Genomic DNA, 24,112 nt, shown 5'->3' on the forward strand with positions numbered 1-24,112 from the left:
TGAAAGTCAAAATGTTACAAAAGATTAACAAATGGATTTATATCACACAAACTGGAAGGGGCAACATTCAGACTGCTCAGAAATCTCATTTTGTTATAAAAAACAAACCCTGCAATCCTGAAACCTTCACAGGCAGCAACAAAAAGAATTCAGATGCAAAATGGTATGTAAGAAAGAAACTGCTAAATATTTAGGCGTAAGAAATGATGTTATCATCACTGGATGGTTCTAGGGAACAACAAAGACCTTCAGTACAATCTAAAATATGATGGGCTGTCATTAGTGTCCCTGTATTAGACATTTTGAATAAATGACATAAAGTTATGTCATCAACTTTTTGTTTCCTGTCTGAAAATGAGAAGGAAAGAAAAAAAAAAAAAAAAAGAGGTTAAATATTTTCCAAATGTTCTGAAAGTAGAATGCCGGTTTGGTTCATATTTAGGGAGATTAAAATAGCCAGATAAAACTATCCTTTTCCTTTCCAAACTCTAGTGAGGATTTTGGATGCCAGTTTAAACTTCTGATCACTTAAAATTCCAGCAAAAAATTAAATCAGTTAACACCACTTTTTTTTTTTTTAAGAAATTATTGAGGTAAACAGTTGCAACTGATAAAAACTAGAATTGAGAACATATAAAAGAGAATGCTTAATTCTGGCTAGAAATACTTCTTGATTGCCATGTAGGGATGTAGGGTCATACAGAAATACAGGTTACACTGTCCTTTCTAAGTTCCAGGTCACACAAGAGTTCTTAGCAGTGATTACACAGATCAACTGGATCACTGAAAAATCCCGTATATGAATGCTTATTTTCTTTGTTTATCATAGAATCATAGAATGGCTTGGGTTGGAAGGCACCTTAAAAATCATCTAGTTCCACCCCCTACGCCCCCCCCAACCATAGGTTATTTTTGCTCATTTTATTTTTAGATATTATTAAACTATACCCATGTTAAGATATACATACATACATGTATGTATATACATATTTGCACTTTCCACACATAACTAATATGACAGGTCTTAACTAATATGTCATAACTAATACAACAATTTTCCAAAGTGCAAGTAGGATCCAGACATGAGGTGAGTCTGGAATGATGGCATTTCTGTATGGCTGCCCCCTAGTTAATTCATGAGAATTCCAGGGGTATTGCTTTCAAGGACAGCAGCCTTTGAAAATCTGTGGGGATCACTGCATAAACGAATGTTGGCTGGCTGCCTGACTAACCACAGGTAAGCCTTTTTTGTCTACAGTGGGCTACGCAATGCTGTCAACAGCTTTCAGGAAGAAAAATCACTGGGAGTGTCAGTACTGCTGTGGGAGTAGAGAAGGGCAGCTACCTGTTCTTCTGACCTCCAAAAATTACAACAAAGAAGTTGCAGAATTTCAAACCCCTTGAGTTTCTGTGTGTGTTTTTATTTTTTATTTTTTAAAGAGATAAATGGTCCTCTATTTTAGTACTCTATATAAACCTGTAGCATATTAACACTAAATATCATCCTAGAGAGGACCATACTGCCTGTGAGTCTCTATTGCTTGCACTTTGATCTGCAAAGAAACTCATGCAGTTTGTCCAGTCCAATAACGTTCACAAAAACTGTATATATTAAGAATTATCGTAATCATATTATTATTTCATACAAATGATTACAAATTCTTAAATCTTAGTACTCCTTAATTCTTATGTTAACAAATTAACATACTGTACTGTATTTATTAATGATGTACCCATATACTCACTCTAATAATAATTTCCCCTATGGGCACTTGGTTTTAAAATCTAAGTGACAGAAAACATGGAAAAACATAATGTAATTAAAAATTCATCAACTCATAGATATGGTATCACACCATGTTGGTTCAGAAGTTCTCCTGAATCACAGCTTTATACGGTTGGTGATAAAGCTTTCCATGCTTCAGAAGAAGCCCAAGTTCTTGGTGGTAAAAGAAGAGCTTACAAAGCACATAAGGAGCACGGGCATCAGCAGATTCTGTCCACAAATTAGATATGAATGCACTGTATGTTTTCATTTCAAAAACCTCAGCTTGGCTAAGTTAAAAAATGCCTTCCTTAATACAGGAAAAAATGAATCACAGACTGGAAATTGTGACAGCAGTATTCAAGGATGTTCCAAGTGTATCTGTGGTTCACCACTCAGATATTTACCAAGTTTCAAGCAAAGACTTTCATCATATGAACCCTATATTTATGCTTTAATAGTGATGTCAAAAATAGTATTGTATGCTCTATTTCTGAGATTCACTGTTCCCTTCTAACAATCACCTTTGCCAGTGCACTAAATGCCATCAGAATATGACCCTACATGATGGAAAATCATTTACAAGTGCCTAGTCTTCTGTTTGAAAGGAGTATCACTTCTGTTACAACCTCAGCAACAATAAAGGACCTTATGTTACTATGAAGCTAACGAGCCCTTTGTAATAACAAAACTACATAAGAATCTGATAAGCAGAGATCTTTTAAGTCAGGTTTACAAACACAAACCTTCACATGTGTTTTAATACACAGTGGAGGTATGATAATAAAACAATCATTAAGAAGTAATTTGGAAGAGATGGGATTCTTGGAGATGAGATCAGCTTTTTTTCCAAAGCTAGTGATAACTTATAGGTATTTTAAAAAAATGTTTAACTATGAACTTTAAATGAGTTCGCCTGAATTATTTTGTTCCAGTACAGAAAATCCAACAGCTGTTGATGAATGTTAATGTAAATGTGATTGTAGCTACTTTCTTGATATTGAGATCAGAGATGACATGGGGACAACAACATCAATGCAGTTCTAGTGTCTCAATTCCATTCACAGAAAAGCTCATCTCACTTTGCTTTATAAGCTACAGCTGTCATAAAAGTTACGGGTAAATAAAAAAAAACAACACAAAACAGCACGATAATGATGACAGGGCCATTCCCACTAAAGAATCTCTTCCTTCAGTGAACTATATTTATATGTAAAGGAAGTACAGTGCTAATTCTACCCCTGAAATGTGGACTGGAAAATATTTCCAACAGATATATTATTCTTCCCCATTCAGCATACCACTGCGACTGCCTCAGGATAGTATGCTTTGTACCAGCACCCTGTGGTAATATGCCCTGTTATTTTACTTCTAAGAGGAAAAAGAAAAGACTAGATATTTGTTCACTTGCACTCATGGCTCACAGCCTTATGGTTGATGATGAAAATTCAGAATAAACTGCCGACTATATTTCTACGTGTAGTGCTGAACCCATGTGGCTTTTTCAGGTCCTGTTTAGCTAAATAGGGATGATACATGGATTTTGGCAGTTTGTGAAGACTCACAAGCACATAAGGTTACAGGTCAACTGATTTTGTAGTTATTTTTTTTTTTTTTTTTAGTTCTAGAACAGAAGTTGGCATATCTTGATCCCTTTAAATAGACTATATTTCTTTGTGCTGGAAATAGCACTGCAGATTAATAATAGGTTTCCTCAATGCCTTCAGTCAGAGCTAACTGCTTTTTGGCTTCACGCTCATCTCTGTCTTTTGCTTTCCTGCTCCTCCTTGCTTTTAACCACTGACTCCATCCATCTCATTCCATGCTTGCTACATTGCTATTAAGTCTCTTTCCCAAAATCTAGCCAAAATATGTGACTTCAAACTCACTCATGTCTAAAGTCTCTCCCTAATGCATTAGGGCACTGAAAGCAATGTATCGAGACAGTGTCTTTGGAGAGTCCCGTGTCTCTTTCAGAAAAAGTAGAAGCTCAAATGATTTGGTTGGCCATGCTTCATGAACAACCATCTATCCCCTCAATATATTCAATAAACTGTATTGAACGAGCTCGCTATGCCTCTGACTCCCAGGTTTCGTTCCAGCCCACACCAAGCTGCTTTTTCCTCATCAGTAGGTAACTGAGCTTCCCTATCTAAATATTTTCCTCTAATTCTTCAGTTCTCCTGGTGAACTTTCTATTGATTTCCTGTCATTTAGCTGTACATAGACTCAACACTCTGCAAGGAAGATTACCATGGGAAGCAGTGAAGAAAAATTAAAACAAACTTCTTTGTATCTTTTCTGCTGCAGAAGACTGTGGAGTGTAGAAGAGAGATTTATACAGTAAAACTGTTCAGTAATCTGTTAAAGTGGGAACACACAGCAATATATTTTTGTCTACCAAATCCAAACAAGGAATCATCATTCTTTTCCAACTATGACTTACAAAACCCAAGCAGGTATTAAGCTATACTTCTCCAATAGGATTTTACAGTCCAACTTACTCTCTGTGGTTTACAAAAACATCTGTTTTGGAGAACTTTCTGTTTTGGCAAATGCTGTCTCCAATCTAGAAATCATCTCACCTATTTCAGACATCTATAGTGTGGATTTTGGTATCTGAACTAAACACCTTTTGCAGTCAAAGCAAAGAAACAGGCCCTTCCACCTGTGATTTACTTTAATGAAAAGTAGCTGTCTGGCCACACATCTTCAGAGCATTATGAATGTAGTCCTTGAAGACTGCAAAGTTTTCTGCACTTTGGAGAGGGGTAAGGTAAGATGAATAGTATTTGAATATAGAACTAAAAACAAAACAAAACAAAATGGCTTTTGAGAATGCAGTGATGTTCAGTCCACACTGCTGCACAATTATGCACAGACAGCTTGGATTCAGAAATGACTTCAAAGCCAAATAGAGCCTGAGCAACAAGTCCTGCAAGTTCTGTGCCAAACGTGTTTTGTCACCTTTGTGTCATGTCTCTGTGAACACTGGAAAGCACAATGCAAAGGCCTGACTTCAGAGCCAGCATGGATTCAGTACATCTTAATTCCTGCTTAGTAGCACTCATGACAATGGGGTGTGTCAGCACCATCTCAAAGAGTGCTCCTCGTTCTGGGAGATCTTCTTACTTGGTTGCAATGCTACACAATGTCCCAAATGACACCTTTCTTGGCCTAGGAACAGCATAACAAAAATGGAAGGGAAGGGAAGGGAAGGGAAGGGAAGGGAAGGGAAGGGAAGGGAAGGGAAGGGAAGGGAAGGGAAGGGAAGGGAAGGGAAGGGAAGGGAAGGGAAGGGAAGGGAAGGGAAGGGAAGGGAAGGGAAGGGAAGGGAAGGGAAGGGAAGGGAAGGGAAGGGAAGGGAAGGGAAGGGAAGGGAAGGGAAGGGAAGGGAAGGGAAGGGAAGGGAAGGGAAGGGAAGGGAAGGGAAGGGAAGGGAAGGGAAGGGAAGGGAAGGGAAGGGAAGGGAAGGGAAGGGAAGGGAAGGGAAGGGAAGGGAAGGGAAGGGAAGGGAAGGGAAGGGAAGGGAAGGGAAGGGAAGGGAAGGGAAGGGAAGGGAAGGGAAGGGTCAAATTTCTGACTGGAACCAGCCAAATTACTCTTTCTGACTATCTGTACAAAATAACTATAGTGTTTCAAATATACATTAAAAATAGAATTATACACCTTTACTTTCACATATAAAAGAGAATGTTTAGTAATAACAAAATTTATTTGGATAGCGTATGTAATTTAAAATATGAATTAAAAGTAAGCCTTTCAGTCTTTAAATATACATGACAAAATCGAGATCCATAAATAACAAATGACCAAACATCAGATGTTTCCTGATTACTTGAAGTGCTATATCTGCACAGGATTTGAAAGGAAATGTTAATGTCTACTTTCTCAATTAAATAAGAACATAAATTCAAAAGCAAGAAATTTAATAGTAAGATTTTGTAGACTCCATTTAACACTTCGAAAGTTAACCAAATAGTATGTATATTTGTCATTCTAAATATCACTGTCATACTTGGTCATGTGAAATCAAAACAGTACTGACAAACGTTGTTTTGATAAATGAGTTTTAGTACTAATGTAATGCAAATTAGCTTTGCCTTTAGCAAATGATGAAGTTACTAATGCTTCCATTTAAAGAAAAAGAGACGTATGCAGGTATTTACATGAATTTCATTAGCATTCAATTATATGTATGTGACAACAATGTTAATATTATGTTCAGAATTGAAATATTGTGGCTGTATCAAGTTTCCACGTGTTGATCTGCATTGTCAACACAAATTAATAGTGATATTATCAGAAAGATAAAGTGGGATCCTTCAACAACAGGAAATTATAGCAGAGGGCATGCATCATATGGCCAGTAATTGCAATATTCATGATGGAATATATATTTTTTTATGTTTGTGAAGAGTTGCGTGGCAGTATGGGAGTTAGGGCTGCTGCACACGCAACAGCTCATGCCTTTGCATCCGAGAAAGCCTGAGCAAACCTGCCACCCAGTGACTTCAGATGAGAATTGCAAAAGAGATGCAAGCAGTAGGCAGGAGAAAATCCCTTTACTCATATTAAAAAGGGGGAGAGGGGACATAACACCTTTATGTAAGAAAATGATAACAAATGAAACAGAAATGTTGAAAGTACATATTTCTTTCAATTACACCCTATATAAACATTTATATTTAATCCCTTACATTTTAAAAAATTATCCTATATTAAGTGCTGAATCCTGAAATAACTACAAATCTCAGCTACAGACTTGGAATGCAATCCTAGTGCCCCCTCTGTCCTCAGTGATGAAGAACGAGTTGCTTGTGGAAGAGCAATAGAAATGATCTGCACTTACTTTGCATTTGAAAGCAAAAATAAGGCTCAGAAATACAAACCAACAATCTTCTCCAGCTTCAATTATTTATACCTGTATTGATCAAGTGCAAAAGGAACATAACAAACTAAGAATCATCCCTCAGGAAAAAACGTTACACTCTGACAAATTAATTGATGTTTGGTTCTAAGCTACTTAACTTTAACAGTCTAAATGAATTAATAGTTAGTCACGCCTCAGCTACTTCTGCATACTATGGATTAAGCATCTCTATAATCTATTCAAAGAGCCAAGTTACATCTAGCACAAGATTCATCACCTACATGAAGTGAAACACCTCTCTCTCTGTCTCCAGACAGGTTAATTTGGTTTTTAAAATCAATTACTTCAGTAAATCAGCTAAAATATTGCAGAGTTGGGAAGAATTTGGGATCAGAAGATGAAGGACCACCAGCTATCTCTGAAAGATGAAGCAGCTGGCTGGAAACCTAAATACTAAGTCAAACTTCAGAGAGATTTATGCCCTACACACTTGCTGAAGCCTGTATTTGGCCCCAGACTCATTCTGTAGACATGTTTTGGTAGAAAGTGTCCTAAAATTGTGATTAAATTTCAGAATAAAATTCCTAAATATATATATATGTATTTCCTTCTATTTTCATTGTTAAAAGGACAACTCAGAGGTGAATGTCCATGATATAAGAACTTTTCTTCAATGCATGAAAAATGGATGGAGAAAGTTCAGGCTTTACATTACAAAGTCCTTGGTAAAGGCAGTTTCACCTTTCTTCTGCACCAAAATCATTGTTTCATCTACTCTTTTAGTCAGATTTGCTGTTTAATGTAACACAACTTCTTTGTATGACTTCTGTCAAGTGGTTAAAAACAAGCAACTAAAAGAGAACGTACAAAATGAGGAACGGTTCTTTTTACAAGGATTCCTTTTACACAGAATACGTTCAATAGAAGCTTTATTCTTTAAGCTTTTATTTTGACCAACACGCAGACTCATTCTGGCATTTATCTGGGGAAAAATTAATGTTGTTAGGAGTTGATTCAAGCTTCTCCAAGGTACTGCTATGTACTGATCAGTACCTATGTGGAAATAAAGACATCAAAAGTGTGGCCTAACAGCCACATGCAGCAATTTTTTTGGATGATGCTGGAGTTTTAGTGTAAATCTACATAGTTTGTAGATATAAACATAACATAAGCAGAACATAAGATAACACTTTTCTAATTCCTTAGTACTCTGCTACTGAGTTTGGACATAGACTTTCAGGAGCTTTATTTCAGAAAGAGATTTATGTCTTTGGGTTTCAATGTTTTCTAGCCGACCATCGTATAGTTCTACTGTCTTTTTGGACAAAGACATTCTCTTACTGAAAGAGAGCATGGTGACTTCTTAGGGGTGCTTACAACTCAGCAAATGCGCAGGCTAAGTAAGCTCTGGGCCTTTGAAGGACTGGTTTGTTCCAAATCAGACTAAAATAGCTATGCTTGAAGTATCTTCTCACTTCGAGATAAACAGATATTCAAAAATAACATCAGAAAAAATAATCCCTTGGTCAATGGAAAATTAAATAATGTTGGTGGTTTAGGGCAAAGACTCCGTAGGAGCTACTGTTAGAAGGCAGATAAGTTTGAAGACAGCTGAAACTGACCCCAAGCCCTGGAGTTCTTGACTTCACAGGCACTGTTAGCAACCTTTTCTCTCCACACACAAGTTTCTCTTGGGAGCATGAACAGAATCTCTATCTAAATTTGAGTATTTTTACATCATTTAAACTCAGAACAACAGAATAAATATACACACACTCTGAGGTTGTGGTTGAATATTACATAAATTATCATTAGAGACAGCCAGAAAGGATTTTGGCTTAAGGTATTAATTTTGAATAAGCCTGACAGAAGACTGTAAAGAGATAACCATACACGCAAACACAAAAGGTCTATAATTCCTCTTTCTATGTGCCAAAATAAGTGTCTTTGTATTAACTTGTTTAGACTTCACACAAACTCTTCTTGCTCAGTGTTTACAGACTGTTTGACTCCTACCCACCATCTGGCCCAGTCTTGTGCCAAATTCCAGAAATGTTGATGAGAAAAACATGGGCAAGTTAAAGTGAATGTATATGCAAGCTTTTCCAAGATAATCTGCACCCTGTTTACTATCAAACTACCTACTTACTAGTTGTATTCACTCTTCATCAGAGTGGGATTTAACTGAAATATCAAAATACTTACATCGATTTAGATATCTGAATTCAGGTATCTACCTGCAAGTGTCTACATGTCTGTATGGTGTCTAAAGTAATTTTATATTATGTTTTTATTCTACTGTATTTATACAGACTTGAACCACCACAATAGAAAAAGTAAAACACAAAGGACAATTTGTGATAAAGAAAACTAGTATTTCACATATTAAATAAAGATCTGTAGTATCTTACCATAACATTCCTTTCATAATGCTCGTGTTCTTTCTCAAAATCTATTACAAAGCCATTTAGAGACCAAATAAATGTCAGGTCTAATGTGGGATCATGGGATGCAATGCATTGCATGGTAGCATTCTCTCCAACGGTGACATCAACATTCAGCGGCGCTAAAGTAATCCTTGTAGCTTCTGTGAAGTTAACAGCACACATGGAAAATTCCAGTAAGAGTTTATGCAAATATAAGCTCAGCTCTGTAACTGATTATGCATGAAACCACGCCCTCAATTCTAGTTTACATGTTATTCACACAGCTACATTTGAAAGAACCAAATTAAACAGAACAAAGGAAAACTTCAACAACTGAAATGCCTAACTTGTATTTAGCTGTCCTTTGAAAATGGTTATGGTTCTGTCTCTGAATCATATTACTAACTATTCAAAGCTATTTTTATTCTTTCACTATATCCCAGGTAGAGAGAAGACATGTTAAGAATCTTTTGTGACCTGTGTTGTATTTGTGTATTTCTTGTTTTAATTATAGTATTTCTTATGTTTAAAAACCTGTCTCTTTCACAAACAGAAAATTCTACTCAGTTGTCAGGCTGAATCAAATTTCCATTACAGTTTTGCAGGAACTGAGATCTTAATTTCTCTGCTGAGAAACAATATAAGGGATGTATAACAAACTATACATATAACTATACGTGGAAAGAAAATAAATACAAAAAAAAGGAAGAAAGCTGTACACCCCACAGCAATGCCTCTTATCATTACAGAAACAGAAAAAGGCAGAGAGTTAAATGCTTGCTAGAGATCTTGGTACATGCATCAAATTTATGGCAAATCAGTGACAGAATCATGGAAGAAACTCACTGGATACTTGTGATACTTGTTTCTTTTCTCTCAGATACAATCATGAAACAAAAAGCCACTGAATATTTGCTCCTCACACCACAGCATATAATAACTTCTCACAACTATAAGAGTGGGTACCAAATCCTGGAAGACGATAGTCATAAGAGCTATTGCCACGAGTCAAGATCCAGGTTTCAGTGTGCTCCAAAGGACACACTACACCCTATTATACATGTAACTGCAAAGTATCTCTAATAAACTTAACATTTCTTGTCACACTGTCTGGGAGAGAAACTTTTATCCAGATCCTACTCTACTAATCCAAAAAGTGCCTAATCCTGAGACTATGAGTATGGCACAACTACTCAGTATCTCAGAATGGAGTATCTCAGTGCTTGGAGAAAGCTGTTAATATTTATCTCTAAAACCCTTACTATAGACACGCTTTAGGATAACTGATGAACTCTAATATTATGCTTGTACATTCAGTGTTTGGTTCTACTATTAGTGAGTTACTAAATGTTTACATAAAGAACTACCAGTCTAAGAAGTTGCTGAAAAAGTGGTCCGGAAGCAATGTAAAAATAGCATGTGGGAAAGGCCATCAGACTTCACCGTGCCTATCAACTTCAGTTTAACTTTTATATTTCTTGTAGTCGTAATCAATATCTGAAAAGTTTTATGAGCCACACAAAGTGCTTGGAAATGCCATTTTCAAAGCATTCTTAGTCAACACTCATCATTGTCCACAATGTGAAAATAATTTTGAAATACATCATCTGAATATTCTGTTTCTGCTGTCACGTAAGGGAGGCATCTTAGTCCTTCGGTATCCCTTTTTAGATGAATCAGAGCAGAATACTCCAAAATTTAGAACATTTTATACCTATTTTATAGAGTTTATAAAGCTATGGTTTAATTGTTTCACTGTGTAGATTTACTATGCAAATGTTCATCTTGATTTTAGAAAGTATGACTGGATTATAAAGGGGCTGGCTATTTACATAACCTTTCAAGATAATTAAATGGCTGAGGGTAATACTAGGACACGTAAAATTGCAGAAGATGATCAAAAGTAACTGCAAACATTGAAAAGATCTGATTAATCAAAATAAAGACTTACAATAGCATAGAATCACAGGTTGGAGAAGACTTCTAAGTTTATCATGTCCAACAGTTAACCTAGCACTGCCAAGTCCACCACTAACCCATGTCCCTAAGCACCGCATCTACTCATCTTTTGAATGCCTCCAGGGATGGTGACTCAATCACTTCCCTGGCAGCCTGTTGTAATGCTCCACAACCCTTTCAGTGAATAATTTTTTCCTAATATCCATCCTAAACCTCCCCTAGCACAACCTGAGGCCATTTCGCCTTGTCTTATCACTTGGAGCTTGGGAGAAAAGCCCAATCCCCACCTCACTATACCCTCCTGTAAGGTAATTGGGGACCGATAAGGTTTCCCCTGAGACACCTTTTCTCTATGGTAAAAAACTCCAGCTCCCTCAGCCACTCTGGAACACACAGACCTGTGTTCCAGATCTTTCAGCAGGTTTACTGCCATTCTTTGGACACACTCCAAACATGTCCTTCTTGTAGTGAGGGGCCCAAAACTGAACACAGTACTCAAGGTACAGCCTCACTAAAGCTGAGTACAGAGGGACAATCATTTCCCTAATCCTGCTGGCCACACTATTTCTGACACAAGCCAGGATGCTGTTAGCCTTCTTGGCCACCTGAGCACATGGCTGGCTCATATTCAACCAATACCTCTGCATCCCTTTCCACCGGGCAGCTTTTCAGCCACTCATCCCCCAGCCTGTAGCATTGCTTGGGGTTGTTGTGCTCCAAGCGCAGGACCCAGCACTTTGCCTTGTTGAACCTCATACAGTTGGCTTCAGCCCATCAGTCCAGCCTATACAGATCCCTCTGCAAAGCTTTCCTACCCTGGAGCAGATGAACACACATAACCTGGTGCCATCTGAGAACTTACTGAGAGTGCACTTGATCCCCTCATCCAGATCATTGATAAAGATATTGAAGAGAACTGGCCCCAATACTGGGGGAACACCACAAGTAACTAGCCTACAACTGGATCTATCTTCCTCATAGTACAATAAATCAGCTGTAAAAATGCTTTTGATGATACAGATCTGATGATACAGATTAATTCTTACATTAGTACATCAGTGTTGTGTTATTGAGCTGCCACATTCAATATGACTTCTGGAACAGACATTAAAAAATGTATTTAATAAATTACTTTTCTACAATCAGTAAGACTTGGTAGACATAACTGTTCATGAATGTCATATTTCCTGTCTTAATTCTACAGCTATTTTTTACTTGACATCAGATTTAAAATACACTGTTGTGGATATTCAATCAGTGTTCAGCCAGTAAATACTAATATCTGTAAGGGAAAGGAATTTAGTAGTGCAACTATATGGCTATACACTTCTACCTCACAAATGTAATGCATGTTTATTTAACTGAAATGCTCTTTCAGTCTTGTTTACCTCACCAGAGGAAAAAAAAAAAAAAAGTTAAAGATGGTCAATATGAGTCCCATTTCTCTCTTCCAGTCATGATCCTACATTTGTGCTTGAGCTAAGCTACCAAGTTTAATGAGTGCATCAGAATGTGTTAATTTAACAGACTGGACTTAATAAGCCCTGAAAACTGAGATGCAATTTCTGAAATGGTGCACATGTAACCAGTTTCTACTGTGCAATACATTTTAAAAGGTGCAATACATTTTTAAAAGAGCAACTAAATTAGAAATAAAAGATATGAAGTGGCTTGCAAAAGTACTGCAATGTTGGGACAAAAAATAGTGTTTTTTAATTGTGGGAAGCAAACCTGAAGCAAACTAATGCAATTTAGAGGTTTACCTGTCATTTCTAGAACACCAGTGCTATTAGCTTTTCCTCGGTTATTTTCTGCAAAACAGGTGTAGCGACCTTCATCCAGCTTTGTGATATTGATAATCTCCAGGCTCCCATCATCCCAGATGCGTATGCTATTGAAAGTTTTCAAATTACAGCAAGGGAAATAAAGCATTTAGATCAGAAAGAAATAATTTCAGTTGGAATTGTAGTAAGTTAAAAGACACCACACTCATCTCTTGGAAGCTCATCCCTAACAGCAGTTTATAAATCCCTGACAGCATTTATAAACACCCCTATAATCCAAAAATATTTAAATAGATTGTGGCATGATTAGATGCCTCACATTGCTGGAGCAAGAGAGTATATTTCTATTTACTAGTAAGCACTTAAATATTTTTCTTACATTTTTGTAATACAATTCAATTCTGAAATGTGAACAACACCAAGTAGACTGGCTAAAGCTGCACACTCTGCTAGCTCTACGGATCCATGCTGTTAGTAACATTTTGGCATATCATTTTCCTGAAATTACACATTCTCCTGCCCATGAACTCTTCAAAAATGAGGACTAGCCTGCATGTTAAATAGAAACATAAGACAGCAATTTTAAGATTCATAGTGCCCATTAACAGTCAATACTAACCGGCTCCCATTTACAAGCAATTCAGTTCCTTTGCTCCAGGAGAATTTTGGCTTAGGAGCAGCTTTAGGTTTGCATTCAATGATTACACGCCCCCCTTTAGCTGCTAGGATTTTCTTCTTCATAGGGTTCAGTTCAAAAGTAGGAGGTGAAGCTGAAAGCAAAAATTAACACAAGTACTGCTTGTAGTGACTTTTCTGAAGAACACAATTTGTTTGCAACATTAAAAAAAAATATATCAAAATATTGAATTGTATACAAATGTACATTATTCAGACCAGTGAGAAAAATATTAATGATACAAAGATGTGGTGAGAAGCAGATGGTGATCTAAGAGAAACAGCGAAGATAATTGTGTAGTTATATACTGTGTTACAGCAGAAGTTTCTTTTTGTTCATTTCTAAACTTCCATCTAAGTTTACTCTAAGAAGATCAAAGCCCACTGAAATCAATAGAAAGTTATTCCTTTTCAAAGGCCTTTTGATCAGTCCTAATAAAATTTAGATTCCAAGAGCCCAACTTCTGTAAGAAGTTGCTCAGTCAATTACACCTTCAAATTGTATGTTGTTTTACTTTTTGGTGGTTTTAAACTCTAATCTAGCAACTTTAAGGTTACTCCCTTCTCTCTCTTTCTAGTTTTCTGTTTGGCCAGCTATCTTTAAGTGCTTCCTGAGATGTACAACTGTAATTAGAGATGACTGTAGCAAGCATCACACTTATGTACCTGATGTCAGACTTTTGCTTATTATTTTTTCCTTTATTTATAACTAAATATGAGAAAGAAATACTTTTAATTACTGTGTATTTCAGTGTACCATTACTATTAACCATGCCAGCAAATATGTGCACAGCTTGGGGAAATATGGCTTTTAGTTAACTATAGAAGTACAGAGAAGTCTGCTTAAACATCCACATCTTACCAACAATGATGTGAAAACGCTCATGCAAAAAGTGCTCATTTCTGGGTAATCCAGGCTGGCAGTGAGTAAATCACTATGGAGAAACAGTAAAGGATGAAGTACTGTGAAATGGGTTGGGGAGGTCAAATATAGCTCTTGGGAAAGTCTGGATGTGAGTTTGAGATGGAAAGAACACAGGGTAACTACTACAAGGAAATCTTCTATGGAAGCCACGTCAAATAGCCAGTGCATCTGCTGTAATGTCATCAGTGAAAAGGTCAGAAATTATTTTAAGCCTGTGCACTCTGAATCTGAAAGTGATTTGGAAAATTCAATGGATTAATAACTATATCCAGCCTTCAAATGGGACAGCTATGTCACACACAAATATTGCAACTGATCTTAATGGGCTATAGAAGGCAAAAGCAAAGGGAAGAGTGAAGAGGAAGATTTTCAAAGGCCTGATGCCTGAAAACACAGCTCCTAAAAAAGCAAATTTTGCCCAACAGAGGAGTGAGTGTAGGTGAGCAAAAAAGAAAACACTATTCAATATGTTTTGCAAGCTTGACAGTGACTCTATGCACTTCATATAATTTCTGCACTATCATTTCCTATGTGTGGTAATAGCAGCAAGCAAATATCAGAAAAAAAAATACAGTAATAAACAATTTCCATAAATTAGTATCTTGATTGCTCATATTAAAAATTTACTAGTTTTAACAACAGTTTTGTTTTTTTTTTTCAGTGAGTGTTCTTTCCCCTCATGCTCACAGTAATTTGTTACCAAGCAATTCCTGCAAATAAGACTCAAATCTGAAGTAGTATATAGAGCAAATAATCTCACTGACCCACAATCTTCAGTTCAGCATTTGCATAAATAATTCCATGTGTGTTTTCTGCTATACACTGATACATGCCAGCATCTTCAAAGGTCAGACTTTGAATTCTTAGTTCACCTTTCCGGAACTAAAACACAGAATCAATAAAACAACAAGATATTCATATATACAACATATACTGAAGAATTCACACCTATTCCCATTTCTTTACTTTTTTTTTAGTGACTGCATTCAGAAGAGAGTCCCTCACATAACATTAAGGCACTGATGAGACTTTCTTTTTATCCTTGCTACATTTCCATCCCTGTACATTTCCATCTTTGTGTACATTCACCTTCTTAATTCTAAAGAAAGAAAGAATCAGTGTCATTATTTTTCTGGAAAAATCATAGCTAAGTGGCACTAGGTGGACATATCTGTTCGTCAGTCCTTTGTTACCAAACCAATTCAAACACTACTGATACAGAAATAAGAAACTAGAAATTAAATGTTTTATACACGTAAGTCTTGTTTCACCATGGCCAGTGTTCAGAATGTTATGATGAATGTATATTTTTTTACAACAGTAAGAGGTCAGAGCAAGTCCTAAATAGGCAGGACTTCTTCCAAATATTCTTCTAGGAGACCATATAAATCATTCTATGTTACTCTATTTTTATATAAAAAGAAAATTTTGTAAACCAAAATAAAGTACTTGATCTATTTCTAAAAAAAAATGTGTATAAAAATGCTCAAAATGAGGTGGGATATTTTGTACATTATAAATAGATGTCAATTGTTTTTTGAAGACCATGTTAAAAATTCTTTTTCTTGTGAAAATTCTTTTGAAATGCATTAAATTTGTGTAAGAATCACCTGAAGTGCATAGAGTAGTGGAAAGGAATAACATTTATCTGAAAAAATAATAGATTAAAGGACTCATATTTCTTATACTGTTTAATTTAAATACATAGAGATCAGGTTTTTTACAAGAAATTTGTTTTGTGCTAAATGAAATACCTAATTAAATATATATGATTCAGAAACAAGCTATTTTCTCAATGTAATTTAAATATTTTTGTTATTTTCCATTTTGAAATGGAACAGCATAATCTTCTGGTATATTACTGGAGAATTACACGTTGCTTTCTGCAATCCAGTATGTAGATTTTGTCAGTGAAACTCAAATGTAGTGTCAAGTAATTTGCTTGTTAAATTAATTGTTTGTAATAACTGCAGAAGCATAGTTTTTTTCTGGTTTAGGCCATCTCCATATGGCAGATGGTGATATCCTTATTTTTCCTCCAACCTCATATTTTTTTTCTTACAATATACAGCCAAAGAAACTCTGCCTCATTTTCTTCTTTTGTTTGCATACCAAGGCCAGTGTCACCACAGCTCAATGGATGCAGTCTTCTACTGTGTTGTTTAGTAGCTCATCTCACAGTATCAGCAAGGGATATTAAATACATATTGAAATGCCTGGACTGAAAATCTACTTTGTTAAAAAAAAATCTAGAGCAATAAACTGAAATTATCAAACAGTACTCACTTACACTTCATGTCACCTAAAAGAATGGAATTTTGCAATGTTCTGTGACTAGAAAAAATGTGTAAAAGCGCATGATATAGGAATACCACTGATCGTTGTAAAATCATTCTATCTCCTTGTCTGCACTGACTCCATTCCATCTTACATTTTTTAAACATGCATTTATGTTTAATATGGTAAAAAGATTATTTTTAGAGAGAAGCTGATGACATTTTTCATCTAGAGAGAAGAAAATAGCATTTATTTATAAAGGACTAGAGAAAAAAGGAAAACACACCTCTCCCTTCCCCCCCAAATATGTGGTCAAAAGACAAGGTCAGAATTCAGAGCTGAATACTAAATAGTGAGAAAAAATGCATTTCAAAACTGATGAGAAGACTGACATAAAACTTTCAAAAATAGATTTCAATTCTTAATGCATATGGAAGCAGCAGAAATTTGTATCATTATAATTCAATTTCTTTTAGTCCTTAATAATGCGTGCTTCAAAAAATCATTTCCATCAGCTAGCCAATCAATCCTGCATTACCTATGGCAGTATACTTACCGAGGCACCGTTCTTCAACCATCTAATTGTTGGAATAGGCTTGCCTGTAGCTACACAAGGCCAGTAGAGGTCACTGCCTATATCCTTCTCTGTGTCATTGATATGTTCTACCCACTCTGGAGAGGCTGAAGAATAAATAAAACACAAAAATGAAACAAAAGATGATGCCTTGTAAATACAGCAGATCTGTACTTAACTAGAATTATGATCTACTAATTCCACTGCTTTTCCCATGATACTTAACTGGCATAATTATAACTCAGTAATGCATCAATATACCAACACAAGAAAGAATGAAGTGAAGGTGTTTTTCTTTTATCACGTAGAACCAAAATAACTACAACTCATTGTTTAATTAGCATAGAATATGAAATTGTAATAATGGTTCACAAATGTCCAAGAGATATGTTACCGGTTACAGTGACCTGTGGATTATACAACATGTAAATTATTCAGTAATGCCATAAAATGATACTTAAATGACATGAAATTGAGCAAAGACAGTTAGATACTGAAAGGTTTTCTAGGAAATATTCTCTTGGCTCAGAAAATATACTTAATAATATGGAAAATTTCCCATTATTTTTGCTCTTGCTAAGAAAATGAATTAATTTATCAACTTAAAACAAGCAGTAACAATCTTCCTATGCCAATTTTGATTTATCCCAATGAAGTTCAAGTGCTTAACTGAGGATCTTAACTCAGGTGATGTTCTTTATTGCCTGTGAAATGAGACAGAATTCTTCTGAAGTGAATTCAGATGTTATACAGAACATTTTCATGCCACAAATTGTGGTGTAAGTCTCAGTCAAGGAGTCTGGATACTTGAGATGTTTCCACTATAGATGTAAGATAAATTTTTTGTCCCTCCTTTAACCAAATGCATGAGGGGAGGGGACAGAGGAGGAACAAATAATTGACTGTAGCTAATATGAGACAGAGCTAAGATAGATAGAACAAACAAAATGGAAAAACAAGAAGCATAACAAACCTAATGGTCTATTTTTCTTCCTGACAGTTCTTTCACTTCAATTACTCTAAATCTATTAATTAATTCCCATTACGCATAATTATATCAATATGAACGCACATTGCTGTCAAGGTGTACATGCAGCTACCATAACCAGGCAAATTGAGCAGTTGTTCAATTAATACATGAATTTTACGCTTGACATTCAATGCACAGGCTTTGACTTTGTTTTATTAACTCAAGTAGCAGTGGGTCAGGATGATGCAATGAGTCAGCACTGACATCACATGTGAAAACACAGATACTTCCAAAATAATTAAAACCAACATAGATCATGAAGAATAAAATTTTTCTACCTACCTTGCACATAAACTCTTGCTTGATGTTTATCTTTTCCTTTATAGTTTTCAGCCTCACACTCATAAAGTCCTTCATCTTCATACTGAATATTAAAGATCTTAAGAACTGCACCAGACATGCTTATCTCAGCAGTGGCTGGCATAGGTTCAAGGTATTTACTCCATCTGAGTTCAGGAACCGGACTTGAAAAGGTACAGTAAAGTACAAATCAGCATGTTCTAGAAGTGTCTGTTAAATTGCAGACTACAAAAAAGTATTTGATGAAACATATATTTTTATTCCCTGAAATATGAAAGCAAACAGTGCTCTACAATAACTTTAGTACATACTTACTTCCCAAGAGCAAAACACTCCAGTGTCACATTTTGCCCCAGGAGAGCATACGTGTCCTTGAACTTCACCTTGATATCAGCAGGATACACTTTAGCACCTGACATGAAAATAACAGATTCTCAGAAAATGCATGGTAGAAACAAACATATGTATTAAAACTTCAACAGTTCAAGAAAATCCATTTTAGAATTCCAGACAAAAGTCTTCATTAGAGTGCATGTGCTGTCTATGAAGTCTGATGCAGCACATAGTAAGGCAGAATTGTTTTATTCAGCAACTAATTGTCTCTGGACAGTAATGTCTAACATTTTTTTATAGAACAATATTTCAACAAAAACTCATTTATTAGCATTTGGAGCGTGATGATGTGTATTTGGGTGCAGACAAAAACCCGAGCCTCTGTTTTTCACAGATACTTTTACTGGATGGAATATTCTGAATTATTGTGAATTTAAGCTCAGTATTCTCTTACTAATGGCACAAAGATGCTGCAGACAGCAAAATCTACAGCTTAATGAAGACACGTGTATGTAGTGTAATCAAATCTACCTACTGGTGATCTCTGTGGGACTCCTCTTGCAATTCTAGATGAAGATCTCAGTGTGAGTATTGGCCATGGAAAATTTGGACAAAGATCACTGATTTGTAATAACCCAAATTCAATCATAGTTCTTCACTGTAATATCTAACAAATAAAAGAGGCACTGAAATCCTGATGATCAGTTTATAAGACTCTAGTGACTGACAGTCTAAAGTGGCAAAAGAGAACCTGGTTACCACTTGAAAAATATGCAGTTTTCATGGAATGGCAGAGGCTAATCTAGTACCAAAACTGAATAGGTAGATTGGATGGTGAGATGCAGGTCCCTTAGGTCACCATTCAATAGAAGATCTTAACAGCCCGAAGGGTTTTCCATTTTCATGGGAGATTTGTTGGAAACAAAAAACAATCATGAAACTGTGTATCAGCATCTACATAGTTTCTTCTTTCCAGTCATACCCTTTTGAACCATTGCCAAGACTATAAAAGATATTAAAGATTTTGAGATGAGTACAGGGGCTTATCACATAAAAGAGATGGATAAAACTCTGTTCTCAAGTATATGAAAGGAATTTTGTGAATGAATCCAGGGAGATTTCTTGCACAGAGTTCTCATTGTGGACAGCAATGATTTGGACATCTATATGTGGAAAACCAAATAACATATGTACAGTAGCCATAAGGACTTGCCATGTAATTCTTCTCACAGAGCTGAAAATAGTTATGAATGAGCAAAATTAAAATACAAATTGAACACTGTATGTACATAGTATTTACAATAAATACTTACGGTCAGTCTGTGGAATAAGTGGAATAAATTTACTGAATACACTCTTTGTTATCGAAGGGCTGGACACAAAACATGAATAATTTCCCTTATCTGATGCTTCTACATTTGCAATGTAGAGATTGCCATTTGTCTGGGACACAAATCGTCGTTTGTCCAAAGCGATGAATACTGGGAACTCATTTAGAAGCCAGCGATAACTGAGGTCATCTGAGGAAAACATTTTCTAGTTAATATTAAAAAACAATAATATCAGCTACTTAAACTGTGGAATGCTCTCTGCATATGAATTTCTCTGATTTCTAGCCAACACATCTTTTATTTGGGAAAGGCAGCTATAGAAGAGTGTTTACTCACACTCATGTCTCAGTAGCCAGCTGTTACTGGACATCAGGGTGCTGTTCCCTTGAGTCCAGACCACTGGGCACCTGGTCCCCTTGGACCTAACCTTTCCACTGGAGTTGGAATGAGGTGGAGAGGAGATGTGAAGCTGTCTTGCCCTGACCCATCTGAGAAGCTGGGAAGCTTTTGTTTGTTTGTCATTTGGACAAAACCCAAGGATATTTTAACTAGAAATATGTCTCAGTTCTTCAGCTCCTTGCAGTACTTAGACACAGTATGAAAACTGAAATTGTATCCTGTTTGACAAGCAACATACAGTAACAGAGATGCTAGCAACCAAATTCATCCCTCATGATGGAATTGCAAATGCTTGAGGATACAGGCATAATCCCTGTAGAGCTCTTCAGCAGCTAACGCTGAGAGAAAGGCATTTCCAGAGCTTAAATTATCTCATCTCTGACTTTCTGAGGGTGCCTACTGCTGTTCCATGATCTTAACAGGAGCCATGATCATTTCTGTTGAGGTGAGTTCATTAGGTGGAATGTAGCTGGGCTTTGTCCAAGGCCAACAGCAAGTCTGGGATGACACAACAACACATTGACATGTACTCAGATCCTCTGAGTGGTAGGCCAAGGCTACTTTCCATTATCCAGATTAGTTTGACTCATATTATTTGCAATAATAAAAACTGTCTGAAAATTCAACCATGTCCTTTACATATGTACAAGCATATATCCAAAATAAAAACCTAACCAAAACAGTGATTCTCAAGCTGCATAAAAGTTACTGTTTAAGGAAACATAAAGGAAGCTTTTACAAATAAATATTCTTTTGTCTTCTATTCTTAAGCAACAGAAAATGAATCATTGCTGAGTTACCTGGGTAGTGGTAAGGGGGCTCACAAAGAAGCACTGCTCCAACACCTTCTCGCACTTTAACTTCATAGCGTTCCTCAGGCGGAAAGGGATCAAGATCTAGTTTAAAACAAGGTGGGAAAGGAAAACTGTGTTTTTCACTACAATAAAACTGTAGTTTATTATTATTATTATTATTATTTTCAGCCTGTAGAGATAAATACAGAAATACAACAATATCTGGCAGATAGGTATCTGTGGATGCAATTATGCCAGTTTTACTAATTTTAACTCTGTCACTAAGTGCAATGAATTTTTTACAGTATTTTATTCATCATAACCAGAAATTCTAGAAAGAAATGGTGCATATTGTACCTCTAATAGTAGCCAAGTGAGGTACATTGGAAGAAGGAATCCCAGGAAAATAAATAAAAAGGTTTGTAGGTTACCATTTAATTGGATTTTCAAAATGTGAGTTTAATACTGAAACCAGTTAACGTGGCTTCCCTAAAATACCTTGACTGCCCTCCATGACAACTCCAGCAGACAAGGACTGGTAACAGTTGGTGCAGAGAAATCTTTTGTGCCAGAACTTTGTGACAGAAGTGGTTCAGATCTCAGGAGAAACCTTAGCTGACACTTTTTAAACCAACTGCAGCATGAGTAAAGGGACTGTTGTAAAAGGATAAGGAAACACATCCTTTGTGGAGCTACCTATCACCCCACAGACCATGGGAGAACAGTAATGCTATCTGGAATGATAAGACAAAGAGCTGCCTCACAGCCTTTAACTAGGTCAATAACTGTACTTTGCTTCTTCTTACCACTCTCATTTTCTGTATCCAATCTCAAAGTAAACTATAAAGACCTTGAAGAAGACAATGCCTCTTGTGAACGATTTCTATGTCACCAACTGCAGCGAAGTTGTAAAAATCCTAATTATATTATAATATTATAGTATAATATACATAATACATTATAATTATACATACATATAATATATATATATATATATTATAATTAAAGCATAATATTATGCTTTATCAAATGCATGGAAAAAAAAAATCAAGGAGTTTTACATAAGTATCTATGGAAAGACACCTCTCCCAGCTTCTGAAATGCTCATCTTTCTTCTGCTCAAACTGACCAGAAGATGATATCATCTTTCCAGTGACTGTCTGGATCTTTTTATTAGACAATACAAGGTAGGCACTGTTATGGGCCATTCTAAGGACTTCTGATGATTATTTAATATAATTTTACCCTGTATTTTAGCACAATGTATTCAGTTCCCCACAAGTGGCTCCCAATTTATTTGAAATATTATTCTTTGTTAAAGAAGAAATTAAGTATATCAGACTGACTTAGTAAGAATTAGCAATTTTACCAGACAGGTTTTGTAAGCAAAGCCAAAGAAGCTCTTCCCATAGACTGGGATAACTATATTCATACAATACCTATAGTAGTTTGAGCATATTCCCATTCCATTTTTCAGCATGGACCTTACTACACAACTACTCCTCTCTTCAAAATATTGACTAATCTCTTCTACGGGCATGTATTTCCTTGTTGCAGATCTTTTCATCATCTTGTAAACTTACCACTATTATTAATTTCTACTTTCATTAGAGCAGATTGGTTTTTAAAATGTTGCAGAAATAGGAAAAAATTGTAAATGACAATCATTAGAAAGAAACCTCTGTTAATTTGATACTTTGCATTTAGAGAGCATGGGGTTTGATGAAAGGAAGAGCTTTCACTGCTTTTTACTTATTTTAGCTATTTGCAATTTACATTTCAAATCTAGACATTTTGTTTACAATGTTCTTTGACTAACCTTTGAGACTTTAGGACAGTCACCAGAAATTTAAATATAGCAGATAGGCTAGGCAATTTGTATATGTAAAATATATGTCTGTTGGTACAGAAATAGAATGGTCTATGCCAGGTGCAGGAATGTCATACAATTATCGAGATGTAATTGTATACCTTCTTCCCACTTATGAAATGCTCTCAACTCTGATTGGGTCTTGATGTCTTCTTTGCATAAGCATTACTTGGTTATTATTCAATAATTATAATAACCCTGATTCCATGAACTCTTAATTGGAAGACATTCATTTTTAGTTAGAATGAAAGAATTAGCATAATCATTGCACTCTTAGAAGCATATAGCTAACATCTAGAGAGTATGAAAATTTCTCTTTGTTGTCATTCTTGAAGCCTCCCTGCTATGAAATTGCTATATTTTACTCTTCTGAAAGTGTTTTTCAGCAAATAGAATGGTATTTCAGCTTGTGATTTTGCTCAGCACACACTAAAAAGCCACTAAATATTCCTGTAGGATAAAATTCCTTCCTTCAGGAATACATATGTAACAGTAAAAACAGATTTTAATGGTTAAAAAAAACATTGGAGATAAAAGGAATTGTTTCTTTTCTTCCTGGAGGCCAATCCAGATCTACTACACAGTATTCCCAGATGGGTTAATTGACATAAAGCTTATGAGAGTGTGACTTTTGCTCCATAATTTCAGCAAATTTGACAGTAAGACAAAAATAAAAGATCTTGCTCATTTACAGATGGTTAAGATTTTCTGGAACTCCTCTAAATGTTTGTTTCTGTTTTTCAGTCAGTTTGCACAAGCAAAAGAACAAAAAATCTATTAAAGATTATTTCCCATAT

General features: G+C 35.8%; 1 protein-coding gene across 10 annotated transcripts in view; it reads right to left on the reverse strand.

The window, feature by feature from the left end:
- CNTN1 (contactin 1) overlaps positions 1-24,112 on the reverse strand; it is a 253,317-nt gene that overhangs the window by 50,285 nt on the left and 178,920 nt on the right. For all 10 annotated transcript variants that reach the window (XM_084521505.1, XM_084521507.1, XM_084521503.1 and 7 more), the window contains 9 exons: positions 21,452-21,547; positions 20,235-20,441; positions 18,904-19,000; positions 18,571-18,752; positions 17,241-17,365; positions 15,172-15,289; positions 13,427-13,577; positions 12,787-12,914; positions 9,050-9,225 (listed from right to left, as the gene is read on the reverse strand). In XM_084521505.1, the coding sequence (XP_084377631.1) occupies positions 9,050-9,225; positions 12,787-12,914; positions 13,427-13,577; positions 15,172-15,289; positions 17,241-17,365; positions 18,571-18,752; positions 18,904-19,000; positions 20,235-20,441; positions 21,452-21,547 (1,280 nt within the window). The remainder of the gene's footprint in view (positions 1-9,049; positions 9,226-12,786; positions 12,915-13,426; positions 13,578-15,171; positions 15,290-17,240; positions 17,366-18,570; positions 18,753-18,903; positions 19,001-20,234; positions 20,442-21,451; positions 21,548-24,112) is intronic.

Source organism: Aythya ferina, assembly GCF_964211825.1.
Source record: "Aythya ferina genome assembly, chromosome: 1".
Taxonomy (NCBI): domain Eukaryota; kingdom Metazoa; phylum Chordata; class Aves; order Anseriformes; family Anatidae; genus Aythya; species Aythya ferina.